Genomic DNA, 21,907 nt, shown 5'->3' with positions numbered 1-21,907 from the left:
TTATTGTTTCTGTAGGATCACTGAGAGACTCTGTATCAAGAGGAGAAAGGAGATAAACAGCAAAATCGTGCTCTTACCTTCAAACATCGGTGGAGCAACACACAGAAAACTGGTTCTGTGCTCCAATGTATTGCAGGCTCTGTGGTTGTGTAGCTCTTGCCTGTGGCTGTAATAAATATTTGGCATACCATACAGATCTCAAGAGTAAGAGGTTTAAGAGTAAGAGGCTTTACGTAGAAGAGTTGCTGTGGAGACAATGCTAGGCAGAGTCAGGCATGCCAGTTACCTTTTTTTTGTTTGAGTCACTTATCATCCAGTCGGTATTGCCTGTCAGGAGAGGGGTTGGAAGTGTGGCTGAATATTCAGTACCCTCTGTTACACTGATTCACTGTGTAGCAAAACACAGAGATGGTTTAGTATGAATTAGATGGATATGAGGCTCTAGTTTTCTAATACATGTCTTACTTCAGAACACTGAAAATGAATTTCTCCTGACACATTAAATGCTACATCAAGACACTTAATGCAATACAGTTATCCTGTGTCTTCTCATGGAGCACATGAGCTACAAAAGGACGTAATGGATGCTTCTTAGCATTTATGATGCTTGTAATCCAGAGTAGGACTACTGTAGGCATTACTGGTAGTGATACTCTACCACCTGCAGCTAGCCAGTGCTGAGGTGCTCTGGTTCACCTTACCATACGTATTCAGGAGCCCTGAGCGTTTGCAGCTAGAGCAGGACAAGGAGAGAGAGCTGTCAGGGACATGGAATTTTCTTTGTCTCAGCTGCTGTGAGCCATGACACGCTTTGTTTGTGAAGTGCAGCTGCTGCTGCTGCTTCGCATTCTTGGCGGTAGAGTCTGAAGTGTGTCCATGGTCTGATCCTGCTTTTGGTCCGGGCCCTGTGGGATCCTTACCTGGTAGGGGAGACATGCTGTGCTTTAACCCAGCCTGGGTTAGTTTGGCTTCAAGGACCTTTTTGTGGGTATACCAAGGCAAGCACATGCAGTCGTTTCTCTGCCTCCTTGTTCTACAAGGCTGCTGCAGAAATGGAAGGTGGTGAAGGACCTGTAGGCACACCACAGCAGTCCATGGCTGCCTTCATGCTGGCTGTTCTGCCCCAAAAAGCATCCCCTGTCTCAGCTGATGATGTGACTGGCAAATCAGAAGCAGAGGTTTGTGTAGTGCAGAAGCCCAGGTCCTTTTGTCATCTGGGCATTGTGCTGCTGGGAAAAGTGTGTGTAGAGTGCACCCTGCTGCTCTGTGCCCAAAGCAGGCAGGGCAAGAGTCTGTGCATGGAAATGTTTGTAGCTGCCTGTTTCAGCTGCCTGAATTTTCAGGCAGGGCAAAAAGCATAATAGTGTAGCATAGTGTTCCCAGGTTCTCTCATTCTTGTGAAGTCCATTCTTTATGACAATCATTCTTGAGTCAAAGGAGAGTGGGCCTAGTTCTCCTCTGCTGACAGTATGTTTTATTCTTTATTGACTTCAGGGGAGTTGCTTCTGAATTTGTGCTGTTGTGGATGCTGAATCAAGCCCAAGAGCTTGGCTTTATCCACGTAATGTTTAGTTGCCTTATGTAGATTTTATGAGCCTGCATACAGAGAACCTGTTGTTTACTTTTTGAAATAAAATTGAAAGTTTTGTGGGATGGCTAAAGCCATGTTTCTACCTTGAGATGAGCAGAGCGAAACTACCCATAACAGAAAAGAAATTGTGGAGCTGCTGTCATGTTCTGTCATTAGGGTCATTCTGTTTTTTTGGAAATTTTGATCTAAATTAGCTCAGTTGAAAATCGTTGTGCATTAATGCTGTACTGTTTCCTTTGGAGCTGGTAAGGATTCTGCCATCAGCATAAATATGGGAGAGGACTATGAAGATCTCACCATGGTAGAGTGAAAATAGCAAAAGGAAGTTCCTGGAGTCCTACCAGTTCTCTGGCAGGAATAACAGTATTTTGTAGTGTGTAATTGTCATTTTGCTGTTTGGAATTAGTGCACCTGTTTGTGTTGGGTGTTATGTGAGAAAACAGGTGATGATGCTGCACCAGGGAGGATTCTGCTCTGTGAACACTGTGTATAATGTGAGGGTAGGGTGAGAAAATGACATTTTTCCTCCTGATCTTGGAACAGGGTTTTGAGACAGCCTTGTAAATGAATGTTCTTGGAAGATGTCTTATCTGTAACTTGTCTGTGAAAAGTAAAAGCCCTGCTTTGCACATAAGCAGGTGTTGCCTGAGTCTTGAAAAATCTGAAAGCACTGGATGGTTTTGTATGGTATTCAGAAACAAAAGGACAAATCTTTTGCTGCAAATTGCTGTTGCCTCTTTACAACTGGCAGAGCACTGCAGATTGACTCTGGTGAGAGATGTTAAGTCGCCTCCCCAGTCTCATGTATACATGCTTAGATGCAGACACAACTCTTTTCTGAGGCACTTTTCTCAAAAAAAACCCCAAACTATTATTTTTCCTCACTCCACCAGCTCCAGAATGTCATTTGGCCAAATGCCCAGAACTAAATACAGTGCTCTAAACAAGGTCTCACAAGTGGTTTGTACAGGAAAAGAAAAAGACCACAATAGCCAGATACTTTTTTGACTCTTAAATGGTTCTTTTGCACTTTTTTTTTTTTGTATCAAAAATGATGTTTTTGGCTTCTACTTTGTATTTGCTAAATAGAAATCTGTGCTTTCCAGGAATTAACTCCAGGGCTCCTCAGTGCTGACTTTGTTGAAACATACAGGCTTACAGCATGAAAATAACCCAGAACCTTACTGGTTTTGCTTTCATGTTTGATGTGCATTGCATATGCTGATGTTCCCTTCTTGACTGTGGATCTTTAGCCTTGTCTTCCTCTAAATCCTTTGCTTAGTATTTCTCCTAATGGATGATGATTTTTGAGCACATGCCAAGACATGCCTGTAAATGCGTTTGAGAGCGAATGTGTGGAAAGCGAGGGGAGCATTGACCTGGCTCCCTGGTGCAGGTGAGGTCTTGGAGCTGTGGAGCACATGGGGATGGAAGAAGGCAAATGTGAGTGAGTGGTCAGAGCAGCACAGGCAGCCAGTGCCCAGAGAAATGCTATTTACAAGTGCCCTTTTTTATCTTGCTGCCCTGCAGGTGCTCAGTGCAAAAGCCAGATGTTGTGGCATGGGGGGTTTCTCCTGTGTGGAGCATTGGATGGGTTTCCAAGCTGTTGTGTTCCAGCTCTTCCTGTGTGCCTGAGCCGTTGTGGAAGGTGCTGCTGTGTACTCCAGCTTAGTGCTGGTTCTGTGAGTGAACCTTGTGATAGTTTTAACTCCGGAATTAAAAAAAAACTGTACTTAGGCCTGGGGATGCCTGCTGCCAGTTTTGGATCTGGCTTGTGTGGGAAATTGCTCACCATCTTTTGCAAAGAAATTAAGTTTTTTAACTGATTTTTTTTTTTTAATGCAGCCACAAACCAAAACCATAACCTTCACAAAGATAAACATGCATCCTTGTGCCAGCTGGGGCCTTGGCATGCTTTATGCTGCATAACTTGCTGAGACTGTAATTTTTTTTTGAAAAGCAGTTAGATATTGGCAGCTATGAAATGTCAGCCCTCAGTAAATGTTGTAATAAGCTATTTTAGCTACAGCTGGGGATTTAAAAAAGAATAATTTACTCACAGCATTCTTGGTAGTTAATACAAGAATAAGAATCAGACTTTGGACACACTGAGTAGCTTAGGGGAAGGAAGCAGGGTTCTTGTGGTGTGTTTGCTAAGGGCCACAACTGTCTTGATGCATGACTGGGAACATTTAGGGTGCTCTGGGTTATGTAACTTGTGTATGCACCTGTGCCACAGCATATCCCTAAATTTTTACCTTGGTTTTACTAGAGTTATCTGGATACAGCTGCTAAAGTGGTGGTTGTTTTGGAAGTTTATGAGAAGTCAGTTTTGGGAGGTAGAAGTAGAAAATGTGCTGGGGACTTGGACTTGATTGACTTAAATAGTAGGTGCAGCAAAACTCATCCTGAAATTCTCTGAATGTGTGTTAGAGCTGGAATTGCTGGTGAAGTCTTTGTAAACTGCTTTTAAGTAACTGGAACTTTAGGAAATTATATTTGAGGAGTTAGGTAGAAAGGCTCAGTTCTAACTTGTGTTGGTGTTCTTCATTTATGTAGTATATCCTCTGCAAACTGTAGTGCTTGGAATTTTTAGCAGAGGGGAAAATGAGTTCACCATGAAGCGAGCAGCCAGCTTTCCTTTGGATAGTTCAAGGTTTCTATTTAGTGGTTCCATAAAAATTCTTGATTCGTGTTTGTTACACTGATAGATTCGTAGCTCCTCCGCTTTGGCAGGAAGCCCTACAAAGATATTTTCAGCATCTGTTTTGCAGTATGTCTCTTTAAATGTTCATCTTTATTGCAAATTTTTTGCTAGAAGATGATGATCTGCCAAAGTAAATATTTGGTTCCTTATAGCAGGTTCATTTTTTGATGTTTATATGGAAAATATTTTTTCATCCCTTGGTATTTCATGAATGCCTGGGCATATGTTAGCTATCACTTTATGGTAATACACCGTGATAGCTATAGTGTATTTCCCTGTGGTTTACAACAGCTCTGGAAGCCAGAGAAATGTTTTAGCTGGATCCTGTGTGATCTGATCCTTGCTGGAGTGGTGTACTCTCTTGGCAGACACACGGGGCACCTTCCTGGGCTGCTGGTGGCCCTCTGTTTGCTGTGTCACAGGGAACCACAGCTTTCACTGCTCCAAAGTGAGCCAGAGGAGGCAGCTGCTTTTTTTCTCCTTGTTAGTATGGTACCCTGAGAGCTGTGTCTAAATTCAACCTTTTAATTAAGGTTTATTCAGGGCAGGGAGTGCACAGTAATGTGGCAGTCCCACTGATGCTCTGTGTGTTGCTTTTCATTGTTTTATGTGTTCTAAGAACATACAGAGTTGTTTTTCAGTAGTTACTATCAGTATTCTAATTGTGACTAGAAGAATGTTAGCTCATATAATCTCAATAATATTCCTGGCTGCATCACAGGAGTACAGAATGTAAAACTAACAAAGCCTTGGGCCTTGGGGCTAGCTGGTAGTATGTTTAACTGAGGATTGCTGGATTGAGACCATAACTCAGAAGCAGTGACTTGAAGAAAGTAATCTCAATATCAAGACTTTGTTTCATACCACCTTTTCCTTCACAAAGGCCTGTGTTTATCAGTTTGGTTAAAACTGCTGCTAGGAGGCAATGTACCAGTCATGATGAGAAGACCCTTGGGGTTTTTGTTGTTGGGCCTTCCAGTTCCCACATGTGGGTGGGTGTTGTGTTCCCTGCACAGCTCTGTCCATGGGGATATTTCCTTTGCTGCATGGGATCAGACTGTAATGCTGGTTACAGGCATTTGTCCTGTGTCAAGGCAGAGCATGCCCTTGGGCCCTACAGAATGGCAAGGCAGCCTTTATTTTGCTAGTGGAAACCTTCCTTTGGAACATTTTGCCAAAATCTGGTGCATTAGAAGGAGAAGAAGTTTAAGAAAGGTAGGTTGTAGGTTCAACTCATTTGCCAGTAAGCTTTCCATCCAGCAAAGTGTTTACACACTATATATCTAATTTTAGCTATGAATGCTCCATCAGTTTTTCTTTGTTCATGCTTTTCTTGGTTGATGCATTTTCTTAAAGTAGCACTAATTCAGGCCAACAGACCATGTTTAACTCTGGAAACGAGGAGAGATCTAGACAAAGATAAAACACAGGTTGGATACATGATCTCTGACATCTGTAGTACACACCTTTTTAGTCTGAATCTACAAACTCTGAAGAAGAATTGCTGGTGTAAAGTTTTGTCAAAGTTGATTGTGTATGACACCTGCAGGGTGACTCCTTCAGCATTTTTTGGAATCCTTTCCTTCTGTTCATCCACTGTCTGGTGGCCAGCACAGACACCTGGTTGTCAGTTGAAAGGCTTTTGTCTCAAGCTGGCCAGCTTTTAACTGACGGCAACATGGTTCTTTGCTTGGCTATTTAAACCCATTTCTAGGCTGTGCTCTTTTCCCTGCCTTTCAAATAGTCATTCACCACAGCAAGGCTTGGTTCTTCCTCTTACAGATCGGTTTCAGCAAAGCCCCTGCACCACAGAGTCCTTGCCCTTGAGTCCCTGGGCCTGTGGTGTGTAAGTGTAGGCTGACTCCAGACTACACATAGGATGGTCATCACTTAAAGGTCACATCTTCCAAGGCTGCCTGTAAATGTCTGGGGCAGTTGGCAAAATTATAATTTCTTAGGGAGAGTTTCTTACCTTACAGCCTTGGTGGTCATAGAACAGTAAATTGAACTGTTACTTTTCCAGGCCTGAGTGTGATAGTGTAATTCATGCATAGGTGTGACTTGTGTTTGTGCAATGTTTCTGTGTGGATTTACTGTGTGTTTTGGGAGGTTGGAGAGAGATGCTTTTGTGGCAAGGTGCTAAGAGGCATGGCAGTTGTTTGAAGGTGCTGCTGGGCTTGGAGTCTATTTCTGACCAAGAGATCAACAAGCAGAAACTGCCAGAAGTTCATTGAACATGCAGGCTTCAAATAAATAACTCCTGCTGCAGAATTCTACACTGCTGGTAGCACAGGGTAGCCAGTGTTTGCTGTACACAGAAGCAGTGGTAGGAAGCTTGGGTAAGGCATCATTGGCAAGATGGACAGAGCAGAGGGGGAAGCTGATGCCAGCTCCTTGCTGGAAGGTTCATGTTCACCTTCTCCAGTAGGCACAAATAGATCTTTGCAAGTAGGAAGAGATGCAGGACAGCAGTCCTGGCAACTTGAGGTCATGGTCCACAAACTGTGGAAGATATTTGTTTTCTCCTTGATTTGCCCTTTGGTGCTGTGGTGTTGGAACAAAGGCAGACTGACTGGGAACAAAAAGATTAATTTTAGGGCTGGATCGAGTTCCCCTAGCTCAGTCACAGCAGGTCAAGTTACTCAAGAGATTTGTGACTCCCCAGGGACATAGGTTCGCATTTGTGCAGGGGATACATCATAGCTGAGGTACAGAAGACAGAAATGGACTTGTTGGGGTTTATTTTAAGAGTGGTTGATAGACCTGGAAGTTGTTGGATTTATACAAAGAAGCTGCATAAAAATAACTGGCACCAGATGTAGAAGTAATAAATTAATGCCGTGTTAAGTCTTGAAACTGTGCTGTGTAACCTAAGCAGTATTTTCATCTATTGGCAGCTTCCTCTTTATTATCTGCAGAATGAGAGTGGTGGAATTTACTAGCTGTTAAACAATTTAATTTTTCATTTTTAAAAGGACTAAGTAAATGTGTATCTCACTACGCTTAGTCTGAGCTCCCCATACACAGTGGTTGCCAATGTTTGTTGCCGGCAGTCATGGGAATCTTTTGGTACCAGTGTGTCAGCAAGAATTAAACCCTAGGAAACAGCCTGTCACCTGACTGCTGCCTTACTTTCTGGGTTTGATTGCATTTGGTTCAGATCTGAAAGAAAAAAGTGACACCAACAGACTGTCTGATCTATGTGCATAACGTAACCCCCCAATACAGTAAATTCATGGAGTCACCAGTGTGTTTGGAATGCTCTGCTTTTGGCAGTACTTGGACCCAATTTCACCATTTCAGCAAATGAGGTTTATTGCCTTCTAAAAAGCCTATTTCAAAACACAGTGTCCCAAGAGAGAAAAAAACAAATTGTTTACACAAGCAAACTAACAGAGAGGAGCTAAACACCCACGCTTCTTTCTTCAGGAGTTCCCCTGCTAAGAGTTTCTATGAACTCATTAATCCAGTGAGTGAGGAGAAACAAATTTTAAGTTCTAATCAGATGGGTCTTGATGTGACTGCTGATGCTGCTGAGGAGGGAAAGTTTGCTTTTGATGATATCCACCATTCAATGGGGGGATCAAAAAGAAGTTAGAGGAGGGAAAAGTGCTTATCCCAAAACCTAGGGAGGACCTTCATTCCTCCTAGTCTGGAAGGAGACAGCCTGGAGAGGTTTTAAGCTGTTCTCCTTACTGTTAGAGCCAGCTGGTGCTGTGGCATCAATTCCTCCCTCTTTCTCTGTGGGCCGTATGTGTCCTGGCCTTTTGAGGAATTGGAGGAAAGAAGCAGATGGGGAATTACGAGGGTGTGATGATCTTGGTCCACTTTCTTAAAAACAAATGTGGTGGAAGAAAGGGAAGAGATGAGAAGGCTACTCACACCTGCATAAATTGAAGGTGGTGTGGAATGTGCATGTGTCTCCCTTATAGTGGAATGTGTCCCTGCCCCTGGCATGGGGGTTGGAACTTGATGACCTTTAGGACCCCTTCCAACCTCGACTGTTCTATGATTCTCTAAATATGAAATCCTGCCTGTCTGGGATCCTTATGCAGGTGGCTTGGGAAAAAGGGGTAGAAAAGGAGAGGAGCTTTAGTAGGAGGTAGAAAACGGTGAAAACTGAAAAGCAGGAAGATTGGACTGGTGGATGGAAACCTTACAAGTTCAAGGAAAGAAGCTGGCAAAGCCATGAGGCTTCATCCCCAGGAGTTCAGCTGCAAGAGTGAAGGCAAGCTGGGTGTAGGGGCTGTGGCAGGGGAGTCTGGGGCTGTTCAGGATCAGCAGAATGAGAGGATGGTGCTAGTGATGGGAAAAGGGAAGAGCGCTGGAAAGCAGCAGTAACCTTTGCACTGCTGATGAATTTACAAGTAGCTGTTGACAGAAGGTGATGGGGTTATCACAGGGAAGATTTGCAGGGAGAAGTCTGAGGGAACAATTGTCCTCGGAAGGAGGATCAAGAAGAGCACCATGAGGACAGGAAGGGTGACCTATGCTTACGTGACTTTGAAGTTACACAGGTTGGGACCCGAGCCAGGAAGTTTGGTTGAGGTTGACATTGCCAGTCCCATGTATAGAAAACAGGAAGAGGAGTGGAATTAACTTGAGACAGATATTTCAACAGCCAGCAGTTTTGAATTTCCTGGGTTTCATTGCTGTGTGTCATAACCTTGTTTTCACGATTTATTTTTTTTTTCCATAAAGAAATAGGATGGAAGAAGAAACATTTAAGACTTTATCAGAGTCATATGTTGCGACTGACTTTTCTCTTTTGTTGTAGATTCTAAATATTTGAATATTTGGGACTCCCTTTTCCCTCAAAAAGAAAACATCTCCAAGGTGAATCCCTCTACCTCTCCAGTCCTGCAAATAAGCAGCAGTTCAGTACTTGTATGAAAAAAAGAGAAAACTCAGTATTTCAGAGCACAGTTGGTCAAAGTTGTGCATGGATTTTATAGAACAGTCACTCTTTATAACCAGTCCTGTAGGACCTGATCATTATGAGGAATGTACAAGTATCTGAAGTGATTTTGAGAATTTAAAATGACCTCCTGATTTTTCCAGATAGGTCAGGTAGAGGCAACACTGTGCATTATGCTGTCTGCAGACTTGGTTCTGAAGAACTGTTATATTGCCCTATTCATGCCTCCCCTCTGCCCCCAGCCAGATCCTCTGACAGACAAGAAATAGAATTTTTCTCTCCAGGATGTGATTTGTGGTTTTGTTTTGGTTTTTAACCTCCTAGTAACACAAAATAAGTGCAGGCGTTTTGAGCAGGCATTCCATCTCCTATGGTGTGTATATGGCACAGCTGACAGGACAGTGAGAATGTGTGCTTTGGGTGTATCCTGCTTGCTGTGTTGGCACCCTGAGCTGGCACACATTCATGGCTCAGGCTGCTTTTTCCAGTCTGTTACAGTTCGAGTGTGGTTCAGGAACAAATGACACATTCTGAGCTAGTGGTGGCTTTCCCTCTACGTAATACAGGTTAGCTGTGCTGTGCTGTGGTGGTGCAGAATGTGTCAAGTCTCTAGTGGGGCTAACCCAGTTCCCAAGCCTGTCTCCATGCAAGTTTTCTACAGTGAACAACTTAGCTGTTCATTACCAGTGGATCTTAGCTCAGTTAGGGCAGTGAAAACTCTGCTCTAGTCAGAAGTGTTGTTACATGGATCATCCTTGTGTGGAGAGCAGATGACCTTGGTTTAACTAATGCAAGATTTCCTTGGAGTCTCTTCTGTGCATAAACCAAAACAAACAGGTCAAGACATAAACACTGCTCTTTTAAAGTTTTTCTAGTGAAAATATTTTCTTTTGTTCATTGAGAAATAAATCTTGTAGTTGGTACTCAGCCTCATGGTTTGCTGTGTTTGTGCACCCTCAAGGGTGTGGAACCACATTGAAAGTGTGCTACAAAAAGTGCTTCTTAAAGCAATTAACAGCAATCTTCAAAAATTATTAGTGAGTGCTTAGTGAATAAAGAAGCAAACTGTCCATCATGTCTGATGTCCAGCTGTTCAAAACAAACAGTGCAACCACAAAAACTCGCATGTGATCTTCCTCATACATTCTATTCTGCTGGATTACATTAACCTCTTGGTCAGAAAGCACTAGAGCAAATATAACTAATGACATGCAAATAAAATTGTTATTGAACAGAAAACAAACCCACGCCTGCAGCAGGAGTGCCCACAGGTTAGTCACTTGGTGAGGTTCAGGATGTGGGATGCTTTGCATTCTTAAACAGGCAGCTTGAAAATGGATCCTTTCAAGAATTTCACTGGCTTCACACTTGCTGACCTACAACACTTAGTGTACTTGCTTTAGGGGGCGAAAAATCAGGTTCCATCACTGCAATTTTTCTTCATTTGTTTAAACTTGGATAAATATTTGCATATCGCTTACTAGGTGAGCTGCCCAGGGTATTTTTAACATTTTCCAGTGGTAGATAGATAATAGTTGTGGTTTGTTTAGATTGTCCCTGTAAAAAACATAGATCCAAATTTTTATTCCTCCTGTTGATATGTAGTTCCAACATTAATTTGTTTGCTCCAAGTTTAGATGTTTTTTCACAGTTTTTTGTGCTCAGGTATGTGCCATTTGCTAATAAATACAAAGTTAAAAGTCTGATTTATTAATTAGTTAAGCTGATATTATGCTTTTTGACTTACTGCTTCCTTTTGTGTTGCGTAAATTTAGCAATTCCTTTATGATGAAATGTAAAAATGGGTTTTGGAGCAGTGGAAGTCTCCCCCCCGTGTGAAACTGAGTAAGAAAAATTCATGCTTTTCTTCTGATATCTTGGTATTGCAAAAGAAGCAAACAAAAAATGCCAAAATCCCATCAAAAATAATACCCAACCTCCCCAACACACACTTCCCCATTCCTCCCCCTTCCCACTTTGTGACGTCTTTGCAAAAACCCGAGGTTAGAAGGGGCTTGCAGAATTCAGGTAGTCCAGCCCTCCCTGCAGGCTGATCACGAGCTGGGGACCTTGTCCCACTCCTCTGGTCACACCTTTTCTTCCTCTGCACGTGTCCTGGTGACACTGAGGGGTTCCTGTGTGTCACCCCATCAATGCAGTGTCTGGAATTGTCACTTCTGAGTGATTCACTCAATGAGAAAACACTCTGACGCAGGGCAGTACTGTTCTCAGTCTTCATGGGGAACAAAAACTAATTACACATCACAGTTCTCACCAAATGTGAGGCCTGTTTCTTAAATCACGAGAGTTCATTTACTGTGGTACTTCTGGAATGTGCATAGACCCGAGAGGGCACATATGCTTTCTGAAATCCCAAATCTTTCTGTTTTAAAGATGATGCCACAGTGTTTAGGTTTGTCTCCTTGATGCTTGTGAACATAGCATTTGGTATAAAGCCTGAGTTTTTGAGGTCCACAAAATTTACTATTTCATGTAATATGCTGAAAGTGTGAATAAAGAAGAAAGGGTGAAATTATTCCTAACTAATGCTAAGGGCTAAACTGAGAAGTGTCCCAGGTGATTACATCTTAACAGTTTTGATTAAGGAATTCAAATATGAGCCTTTAGCATGGACTCAGCTGAAATAAAGTAGTCTATGTTTAACTTAGTGTACTTGGCTCAGAGGAAGAGTAGCCTGTGTACTGGAAATGAGCATCTTCTGTTGCTGGGAGCTATCCAAAAAACAAGGTGCCAAGTGTGGTGCATTTCTGATGATCTGATTCCTTGGTTAATAGCTAAACCATTAGATTAGTGGCATTTACAGATTATCTTTTGAATGTGTCACGTGAAAATGAGCGTAAGGTCAATACCAGAATAAAGAGAGGGGTGTTGGTTCCCTGGTTAATCTTTGCCCTGATGCCTTGGCCTGTGCTGAAGCTGAGGTGTACAGCACAAGCTTTTAAATGGAGTTTGGAATAACAGCCTAAGGGGCTCCTGATCTTACAGATTCTTCCTGCACACCATTTAGTGTGCTGTGCTGAACTCATTCCAGTGGCCATGGCCATCAGTGGAAATCTTTCTGTTGATTCTATAAAATGCAGGATGTAGCTTCTTTGGCATTGGCTGCCTTGTGAACAGCAGTTTACTTGGCAAAATGTTTCATAGGGAATAGTGAAACCATTGCTTGCTATTATAAGGAGTTATTTCTTACAAAGGGATACCTGTTAAACATATTTGTGATGCAACAAACACAACTAGAAAATGCTGTTGCATTAGAATTAAAAGAATATAAATTTGTCATTGTTTGTGGTATACAAACTATTTAACATTTGCTTTTTTTGGTTTTAGCAATAAAGAGCCTAAAAGATATTTAGGGCTTAAAAAAAAAATCACAGCTTTTACAGTTCTTTTAAGATCACTTTTCTGTCTCACAATCCATGTCTTATATTTACTTTTAAGGTCAAACAACTTTTAGATCTGTCTGCCGTTTTTTCCCATTTGTGTGTTGCTTTGGGTGAACAAATGCAATCCTTTTCAATGAATTATGTGAAGAAGAATTTATCAAAAGAATTTGTGTTCCCTTAGCTCTGAAAAGAGAATTGCTCTTACTGGAAATAAGCTGAAGCTTTTCTGGAAGCATTGAGCAAAATGAGCACAAGCTTTGATGTACAGGATACTCTGCCAAACATAAATGTTTTAAGGTGGGACAAAGGGGAGTGGCTTCAAACTGACAGAGACTAAGTTTAGGTTAGATTGGATATTAGGAAGAAATTCTAATTTCTTAGAAATTAGGCCCATGGCACAGGGTGCCCAGAGAAGCTGTGGCTGCCCCATCCCTGGAAATGTCCAAGGCCAGGTTGGACAGGGCTTGGTGCAACCTGGAATAGTGGAAGGTGTCCCTGCCCACAGCAGGGGGTTGGATGGAGACCCTTTTAGATCTCCAACCCAAGCCGTTGTGCAATTCTGTGAACTTGGAAATATGTGAGTAGATGAAGTGTTCAGGCTGTCTGAACCATCAGAAATCAGGTCTCTTCCTCCCCCTTGCTGCATGGAGGATTGTCACCTCTGGCAGTGGAGTAGACAGAGCTTTCTTTTGATGCCTCTGTTGGGCCAGAAGGTAAGAGCTAGGAGTTGAGCACTGAAACCCTCATCCTGCTCTGGCTTTCATGGTACAGGGGGAAGATGCTTTTCCCAGGTGCCTAAAACAAGGCGTGGTCAAGCCCAGGTTGTCTTGTGCATGTCCATCTAGATGTAGGGGCTGAACCCCATGTCCTTTTGCATTAAAGTGTCACTATGAATTTTGGAGTTTCTCTAGACTCTGAAGCTAATATTGTAATTCAAGCAATTACTTTTTCTTGCTTCTCCCAGGAAATACAGCTCTATGTTAAACTTTTTAAAGATGTTTAAAAACACTTGTGAATGTTATTCTTTTTATTATACAGTGGTTTTGGCAGGAATAGTAAGTGGAAATTACAGAAATACTGCAAGAAACACTAGTTTTGGAGAGGCATGTAGGCCAGGGAATTTGGGAAGAATAGAAACCTTCTGAAAGGTTATCCAAATCAAAGTCAATCTCTTCCTAAATTTATTTCTCTGACATTTCCAGAGGCAAAACAAGACATGAATGTATCAACAAACAATCATTCTCTTATAAGAGACTTGGTAGTATCCTCCATGGCTAAATGCTGTGCCAGAGGAAATGACTTGGGGTTTTATTCCTTTTCAGTAATGTGGAAAGTATGCCATGGGAGCAAGCAGGAAGAGGTTGTTAGTGGAAGAGAGGAAGAAGAAACTTGGGAAGGGGTACAGAGGGACAGTGCTAGCAGCAAACAGAACCCTCCTGGTAGGGTGCCGTGCTTTTACAACATGCTGTGCTCCTACAAAGCTTGAGGATTGGCTTTTCTGAGGCACTCAGTGTTTGCATAACTGTGTGCTCCTGCTGGAAAGAGTGATGCCATGTCTGCTCATGTTGATGGGAGCAGAGCCAGGACAAGTCTTGTGCCCTTGTCAGATGGGATTTTCAGATGCTTTCATTTCTGAATTTATGTCTTCGTAGATAAAAGAAGTGGGTAGACAGCTGTGAGTGAGACAGTAGATCTGCCCAAAATCTGATGGACTTAAAGCCTCTCCTGAGAGTGCTGTACTAAAGCAAGTTCAAAGTAGTAGCTCCTCTTTATCCTTTAGTCTTATAAAAGACTGCCAGCAAAAAGGATCTGGAATCAAGGGGAAAAAAATAAGCCTGCTGGCAAAAGATTGTTTGAGGCAGGAGTGATGACTGGCTGAAACCAGATGTGGAAAGATCAGTGGATAAGTCTGGCAGTGATGTTCCCACTGTAGGCTGACCCCAATAATTATTCCATGACTGACATATAGGCTGGATCACAGCCCCTGGAAATCACTCTGTGCGGGTGGGTTTCTTGTCCCAGCCCCTGGAGATCAGTCTGTCCTGGTGACAATTTCTCGAGCACTGGCTGTACTTCATGGCTTAATGCACGGTGAGGTGGAGTGTCCTTGGAGGGCTGGCTGTGATTTAACAGCATTGTTATGTTCAGTGAAATGAGCAGCATTGATTCAGTTTACCTGTGACCCCCCCACTGCCTTTGAAAAGTTCGGAGTGTTGCAAATTTATGTTTCCTTTGCAGTTTATTGAAGACCGTGTTGTTTCCTGAGAAGGATTGCAAACAGTTGCTTCTGCCTACACGTGTAGGGAATGTCTGTCTTTGTAAGATCTTTTTTACATCGAGGGCAGAAATACTGACTGAGAAGTACTCACTGACATCGTACTGGTGGCTGTCTTTGGGGGAGCAGCTCAAACAAACACATTATGTTTAGGTAGCAAAGATAAAAGTATAAATAGTGCTTGAAGGAAAAGGAAGGTGAGGGAGTTTTTTGTTATTTCCAAGGTTTTAAAAACTCTTTAAATAAAATGGCAAGACACAGAAATCCACCAGAGTGTAAAGAGTGATTTGTCATTTTTGCTGTATGTCTTACTTGTTTTCTACAAGTAACGTGCCCTTGCATTACTTGAATTGAAAAAAAAAAAGACTGTAAACCCTTTCTGCAGCCGGAAGAATGATGGAAATTAGAATTTCTTTTTACATAATCCCCTAGCATTTTGCTTGTGGATACAGCTGTGTTAACACAATGCAACATTTGAGTTGAGAGATCTGCCAGATCCTGGCACCAGTGATAGTTTGCAGACTGAAGGTCTTATTTGATGGATTTTCAAAGTGATACTGTGCTCAGTTGTATCTATGTTCCTGGAAGGAGGCTTGCAGTCAGCTTCTCAGAGGAAATACTTTCAAAAGGAAAAGTTTAATTTTGCCAAGATTCAGATAAGGTCAGAGTAACTGGACAAACCAGAGCTTTGTAGGTTAGAGATGAACACAGCCTGCTCCCTGGGACTGGCAAATGCACTAGGAGAACAGGGAAATGAACTGCATGAGGATGATTACATTTGCTGAAAATCTGAAGTACTGTGTATATCTCTTGGCATATTGTCAAGTGTAGAGTTGCATTTAAGCAGGGTGGGGTTTTTCTACTTTTTAAAATTAAGTAAAATATATTTATCCTTCCTGTTTCTGGTTTCTACTTTAACTTACCAGAAAATGGGTTCATCAAATTAATTCTAGTTGTTCTAATACATAGTATTTATAAATTGCTGTAAAAATAGATTGTAATATGATGCTAATTCACCATAGGTTTTACAAGTACATCTGTAGTGGCTTCTACCTAGCTGCCATGCTTTTCTGTTATGGGGCAGTAGGGATTGTATTCCAGCTGTACCCCACTGCTGGCCAAGGGAATGCTCTGACAGGTAGCAACCAGCATTAGCCTCTGACATTAGCTGACTTGTGCCAGCTTATACTTATGGTCTGGACTGATAATTTTCTCCTGTGTTTTCTTGGCTGCAGAACAGTAAAACAATTTCTTAATTTGCCTGAGGTAGTTTCTGTGAGAGTCTGTGCTCAGTGATTGCACAGCCTTTACAGGTAGAGAATGAAAGAGGACAGACTGAGTTACTTCAGTGGGGTAACTCACATTTAGAATACAGGAAACAAAAAAGGTGATAATTCTGTGGGCCAGCCAGCAAAAGGAAAGCTGCAGATCTCTTCCTTCTGTGGTGACATGGAGTCTCTTCCTGCTATATTTTTGTCTATGTTAGAGTCTTTCCTCACTCAGGTCTTGTTAGGTTGGCTGAAAGATCAAAAATCCTAGTTAGGAACTAAGGAACAGGATGCTAGTGCAGTTGGATAGCCTTGATTCCTTAGGAAAGAGAAGAGGTGAGATTGTGGGAGGCTTGTGGGCAGGGACTTTGTACAGATTGCTGTGGCTGAGCTCGGGGGAGGCACAGACAGACTGTCTCATCTTTCTTTGCTTGGACTTTGGGCTAAAGAAAATGGGATGTTTTGTTTTGTAAAAGCAGGATTGGAATGAGAGGATTAAAGAGCAGGATCCTGGGAAGTCCAGTGAGGTGGTCTTTTACTTTAATACAGTTAAATGTAAGAACATACAAACAAATCCAAATAAAATTGCAGTAGAGGGAGTAAAGTAGGAGCTGTTTTGATGAGGAGTCAGAAGTCAGATTGCATACAGGCATGTGAAAGGTGCTTTGGCATTCCTGTGTGAATGAAAACCAGCAGGAGAAGGGAATGGAAGAAAGATAAAAAGGCACCTGGTTTTTTGAAGCATCCAGCTTGCATGGGCATGAACATCCATGCAGTAGTTGAGGGAAGTTTGCCAAGATGATGCCTTCTCCCTGCCCTGTCTTGTTGGTCACACACAGGAGCTCTGTCCTGAATGTGGGGAGCTGCAGGAAGGCAGTGCTGTGGGTAGGGAGTGTCTGGCACTGGCTGCCCACAGAGAGCTGGGACAAAGCCCTGGGGCACAGGAGGCTTCCCTCCAAATGGCCTGGCAAAAGGCCACCTGGATTGCACAGTGAGCTGGCTGGTGACATTTCCAGGTGGTTTCTGAGCAGGCTGCACCTGGGCAGAGTCTGGGTGAATCTCTCTGGGTTCTCTCTCTGCCTCAGTGCCTGGAACACAGGAGGAGCAGAAAAACCTTCTCTCCAGCAGGTGCAGGAGATGACATGCTTTGCTGACTTGCTCCACCGAGCTTCTCAATCACAATACTTTGTTCTGACAGCCTCATACAGTCCAAGTTCAACAAGGACAGCTTCAGAGCAGTGGTTTTCCAGCCTTAGATCTGAGTAACCATCAGATGTGCACAGCTAATGCAGAGAAAATGAAGCCTCCTGTCAGTAGGTTTGTTTTTCTGCATGATATGGAAATACCTCTCAGCTCTGAGATAGGAGCCTGCCCTCAGGTTTTGGGGTGTTGCACCCAGCCTGGATGTCCATTTTACCTGCAAGCCCTAGTGTCTTCTTCTGTTATGGGATGGTGAAAAAGAAGTATCTGCACCAAAAGAGTCCTTCCCAACAAACACAAAGAAGCCCAGCTATGTTTCCCACTGTGCTGATTTTAGTCAGAAATACTGAAACCCACTCAAACATGAAAAATTATTTAGGTTACCCTAAATTAGTTTGAAATTACATTGTAACCACAAAAGGTGGTGGGGATTGATTGACTGGCTGTGTGGAGCTAAGAGCTCAGCTGAGGCTCAAAGTTAAGGTCCTACAGACAGCGGTAATGTTGCAAAACAGTGACAATAATAGAAGTTACAAAGAAGTTTGGAGCTCCAGAACTTCTTACAAGTGAAATAAGCAGTGGTTTTGTTTGAGGTTTTCTTCTGCTGGAGTCATACCACTCTTTGAAGGGCAAAAACTGTGTGTGTCTTTTCCTTCCTCTGTACATTTGAGTGGAGAATGAAGAAATACCAGCATGGTCTTGTTTTGATAATAGGATTGCATGCAGACATCCTTGTGGTTAAATTGAAAAAAAAAAGAAAAAGAAAACCCATGAGATTTCCTGTGAAGGGGTTGTTGTTTGCAAATGGAGTGATTAAATACTGAGACTAGAGATTACAGACGACTGCAGGATCTTGCTCATAACCCTCTAATGTAACTCCTTAACACTCTCAGGTGAAAATTTTCTTTCCAGAATTGATCTAAAGAAGATTTTTTAATATATATAATTTCTTACGCTCTCTTCTTACAGAGCGGTGCACCTGCTCTGCACCCTTGTATATGTGGCAAATTAGGAGACAGGGCTTAATTTATTTAATAGCACCTGCAAAACACCCACTGAATATCATCTCTTATGGGATTGGTGCAGACAAGTTATTTAAGCACACTTCTAGGTGAAGAAACACACTTCACAATTCTTTAGTGCTTCACTGGGAGTGTATCCTTTAAATATACTGATTTAGGAAGAAAGTTGGAATTTTTTATTTTTAATTTTTTTTCTCAGCACTCTTTTTTGTCTTGCTCATCCCCTAGGTTTGGTTTTCACAACAGTGCAGAATTCAAGATTTTAGTTTCAGCCTTCAAAGTCTGCAAACCTTGCCTGGAAAACCAGCAGGTTGCTGAGCCTCCTGGCATGGCTGCTTTTTAACCAGAATGCAAGTGGAAAAATGTAACCTAGTGCTCTTGTGGTAGGATCTCTGGAAACAGGGCGAGCTATTTAAAGCTTCCTGCAACATGTTAAAATGAAAATGTTTCTTTTCTCCTGCTTGTACCTCTCTGTTTTCTCAAGTACTTTTGCTTGCCAGGGTTTTTTATTTAATCCTTCTGCCTTGGCCTTCCTCACCCATGTCAATTCTTTCTCATAAGGCATTAGAGGGAAGCAGAAGCATTCATGTGTTTGGTGTGGGGATGTGTCAAATTTGGGGTTTTACCTGTCACCATTCTCTCTCCCAGCTGCATTGTTCTGCTCTCCCTCTGCAACCACACCACTTAACTTGGTTTTCACTGCTGCTGACAGCCTTTTATTTTAATTTCTGCTTGTATCAAATCAAAAGCTGTCTCTATCTCTACTCTGTAATTTTTGCGTTTGTATTATTTGCGCCTTCTGGTAGCTGAAACTTCCAACATAACTCCCTGCTATGTGTTTGGAAAACGTGTGTGCAAGGAGAAAGGCTGTTTAAATACAGTTACAGCTCACCTGTAAAAATCCTAGGATGACATTTCAGCCATGGAACTGTATCCTGCTTAGTTCAGAAGCTGATTCACAAATTACTGGTGTGAATTGGTTGTGACTTAGAGGAACTCTGCTACTCTGCTTTCAGATGGAGATCACCCTCTTGATATTCCTCATATGATGGATGCATTAATGTATTGTCCTGGGTGTTGAACTGTTAGTTCAGTTTACGTGATAGCAGAAAATGCCACTTCTTCCTAAATTCATCTTCAGTTCCTGACTTGGATATGACTCAGTTGCATTTTAGAAATCTGAAGCAGCATTTTTTGGGGGGTGTTAGGGCTTTTTGTTATTGTTGTTTGTTGGTTTTTACTTTAATGGTAGAGTGTTTTCTCCCTTGTGGGTGATTCTAAGCTGGTTTTTTTTCCCCCTCCTGATAAGTCCTGCTAATACTGTAATATTTGAGAGTGGATTGTAATGACATCTAACATTTTGTTCTGTTTGTACTGCAGACTGAGGTCAAGTAAACAAAGAAAGCAATCATTATGTTTTAGCATTCTTTTTTAATGAGCACATTAAAATCTAGTCACAGCTACAGGATCAGCTGTGAAAAGAAGGGAGAGATACAGAACTCTGAGTAGCACTGTATTTTTGAAGCAGTTTATGGAAAAATAATGGACTGAGGGGATATGTAAGGACTCTGGTAGGAAATAAATGGCACGACGTTGTTGACGGAAAGGGTTTGGCAGAAGGCTTGTTGTGACTGTTTCTGTGGCTTAGAATTGCAGAGGAATTTCCTACAGGCTGGGCTAACCCTTACAAATATGTGTCTGCTTTTAGGAGATCAAGGCATACAGTGGAGTCTTCTCAGGGAAGATGTCGTCTTTGACAATGAGAAGCCGTTGTGTGGACAAAAGAGGAAGTTTCTTTAAGGTAAATGGGATACTTACACAGAACACAAAGTATTTCACGTTTTATGTGGAATGAGTGCAGCAGAATGTGCAGTACCCTCTGTGATACATAGTAAGCCTTTTCTGTAAAAGGGGAAGTACTTCTTGAGCATTTCTTTTTGCAGGCAGATTTGTGGCTGGATCACCCCTCAGTTATTTCACATGTATATTTTTTCTGTACATGGAAAGAGTAGAATATTTGGTATAAAACAGGTCATGGCTTTCTTTGCTGCTAATGCTGAAAACATAAGCTTTATTGTGCACAGGCATACAATTATTGGAGCCTTCATAAACTGCATTTATGTCACTTAAAGTTGTGCTACAGACTTATGGTTTCCATTACTGGATTGGAAATTGGTTTCATTTCCTTGCCTATTTTGAGAACAACTGGCATCCCAAAAAGCCAGGCTGCAGTAGGAGCTACCAGAGCAGTTTTCAAAAGATGATGTGCCAGGGTCACAGTGTCTGCCTTGCTGGGCAGGGTTTTGCTTTAGGGAGCCATCAAAATTTACAAGTGCTTTTGGGCACTGAATTAAGCAATCACATCCCTTAGAATATTCATCACTTACTGTAGCTTCTTCCAGTGAAAGATGCTAACTCTGCTGTCTTGGGGTGTTGCTGTTTCCATTCTTTCTCTTCCTCTGGGGCAGAAGTTTCCCTTGGGGAATCTTTAGGAAATGAACGATCAGTGCTGCAGTGACATCGTGTTTTCCTTTGGTCTTGCCTAGCAGTTACCAAGGTCATCCAGTGACTGGGAACCACCTCTCAGTTCTGCAACACACTTCAGCTACTCCTCATAACTCAGGAGTACAAACATCAGCCTTGCTGATAGCAGTCCACAGCCAAATAGGGAGAATAGCCCTACTTTTCAAATCAGAACTGTCTCAGTTCCAAGAAGTATCTCTAGGTTGTCTCTTGCATGTATGCTGGAGGACTCCTGATGTCAGATGGGACTGTAAGCAAGCACCCAGTCATTTTCTGCAGTCCTTTGGGATCTCCTTATGTAATTCTTATGTAGAAAATAGATGCTGGAACAGCTGTTTTATTCATGATCATGGGGTTGCAGTTACTCTAAATGATTAGAAATGCAGTCTGCAGTCTGCCTGGGCAATTTCAAGAAACATTGTCAGTTAGAAAACTAAGGTCTTACATTTTCTTAAGGACATGCTGGCAGGGAAGAAGATGCCTCCAAGCTACTTTTCCAGACCTCTCACCATCCCTGGGAAGTTGCGCTGTTGGACCATGGTTCTGAGCCCAGAGTGTGGGATTGGAAGCCACAGGCAGTCAGTGTGCCCAGCCTGTGTGCAGTGCACCTGGTAGCTTATGTGTGAACAGTGAAATTACCTTTTATTTCCTCCCTCCACCATGTAAGCAGAATTGTGACATTTACATTTGTTTGCTACAGCTGAGCTGATGAGCAAGCAAAATACTTGGCACATCAGATTTTTTGAGTTTGCATTATTTTCATTTGCTTTGTCTGTCTGTGTTTGGGAGACCTAGTAATCAAGATATGGCCTTTTATCCCTGCTGATCTGTTCTTCAGTATGCTCTCCCACGTGGGCAGACTGTCCCCTGTACTTGCACACGGCTCTCACGTTGTGCTGGTTAATTTGCAGTTGCCTGAGAAACCTTTACCATGTTGGTATGCAGATTCTCAGGGCACTTAAATCTTCTTAAGGGAGTATCTTACCATTCTCAGCAACA

At 42.3% G+C, this 21,907-nt stretch overlaps 1 protein-coding gene and 1 long non-coding RNA gene across 14 annotated transcripts in view; one reads left to right on the top strand and one right to left on the bottom strand.

Moving 5' to 3' along the window:
* RIN2 (Ras and Rab interactor 2) overlaps positions 1-21,907 on the top strand; it is a 62,372-nt gene that overhangs the window by 2,798 nt on the left and 37,667 nt on the right. For 10 of the 13 annotated variants that reach the window (XM_064415436.1, XM_064415437.1, XM_064415443.1 and 7 more), the window contains one exon: positions 20,094-20,186. The exons of 1 other annotated variant lie outside the window; for it this stretch is intronic. In XM_064415436.1, coding sequence (XP_064271506.1) covers positions 20,130-20,186 — 57 coding nt within the window. In that variant the 5' untranslated portion in view covers positions 20,094-20,129. Of the gene's footprint in view, positions 1-9,139; positions 9,165-19,896; positions 19,957-20,093; positions 20,187-21,907 lie in introns of those variants that run through there. 2 more of the 13 variants (XM_064415449.1, XM_064415446.1) reach the window with 2 other exon arrangements.
* LOC135297679 (uncharacterized) lies at positions 94-720 on the bottom strand. The gene is made up of 3 exons (XR_010359603.1): positions 702-720; positions 287-388; positions 94-166 (listed from the first exon to the last, which is right to left on the bottom strand). It is a non-coding gene; the product is annotated as an uncharacterized LOC135297679 (long non-coding RNA).

Source organism: Passer domesticus, chromosome 3 (assembly GCF_036417665.1).
Source record: "Passer domesticus isolate bPasDom1 chromosome 3, bPasDom1.hap1, whole genome shotgun sequence".
Classification (NCBI taxonomy): domain Eukaryota; kingdom Metazoa; phylum Chordata; class Aves; order Passeriformes; family Passeridae; genus Passer; species Passer domesticus.
This window is presented reverse-complemented; position numbering and strand designations above follow the sequence as displayed.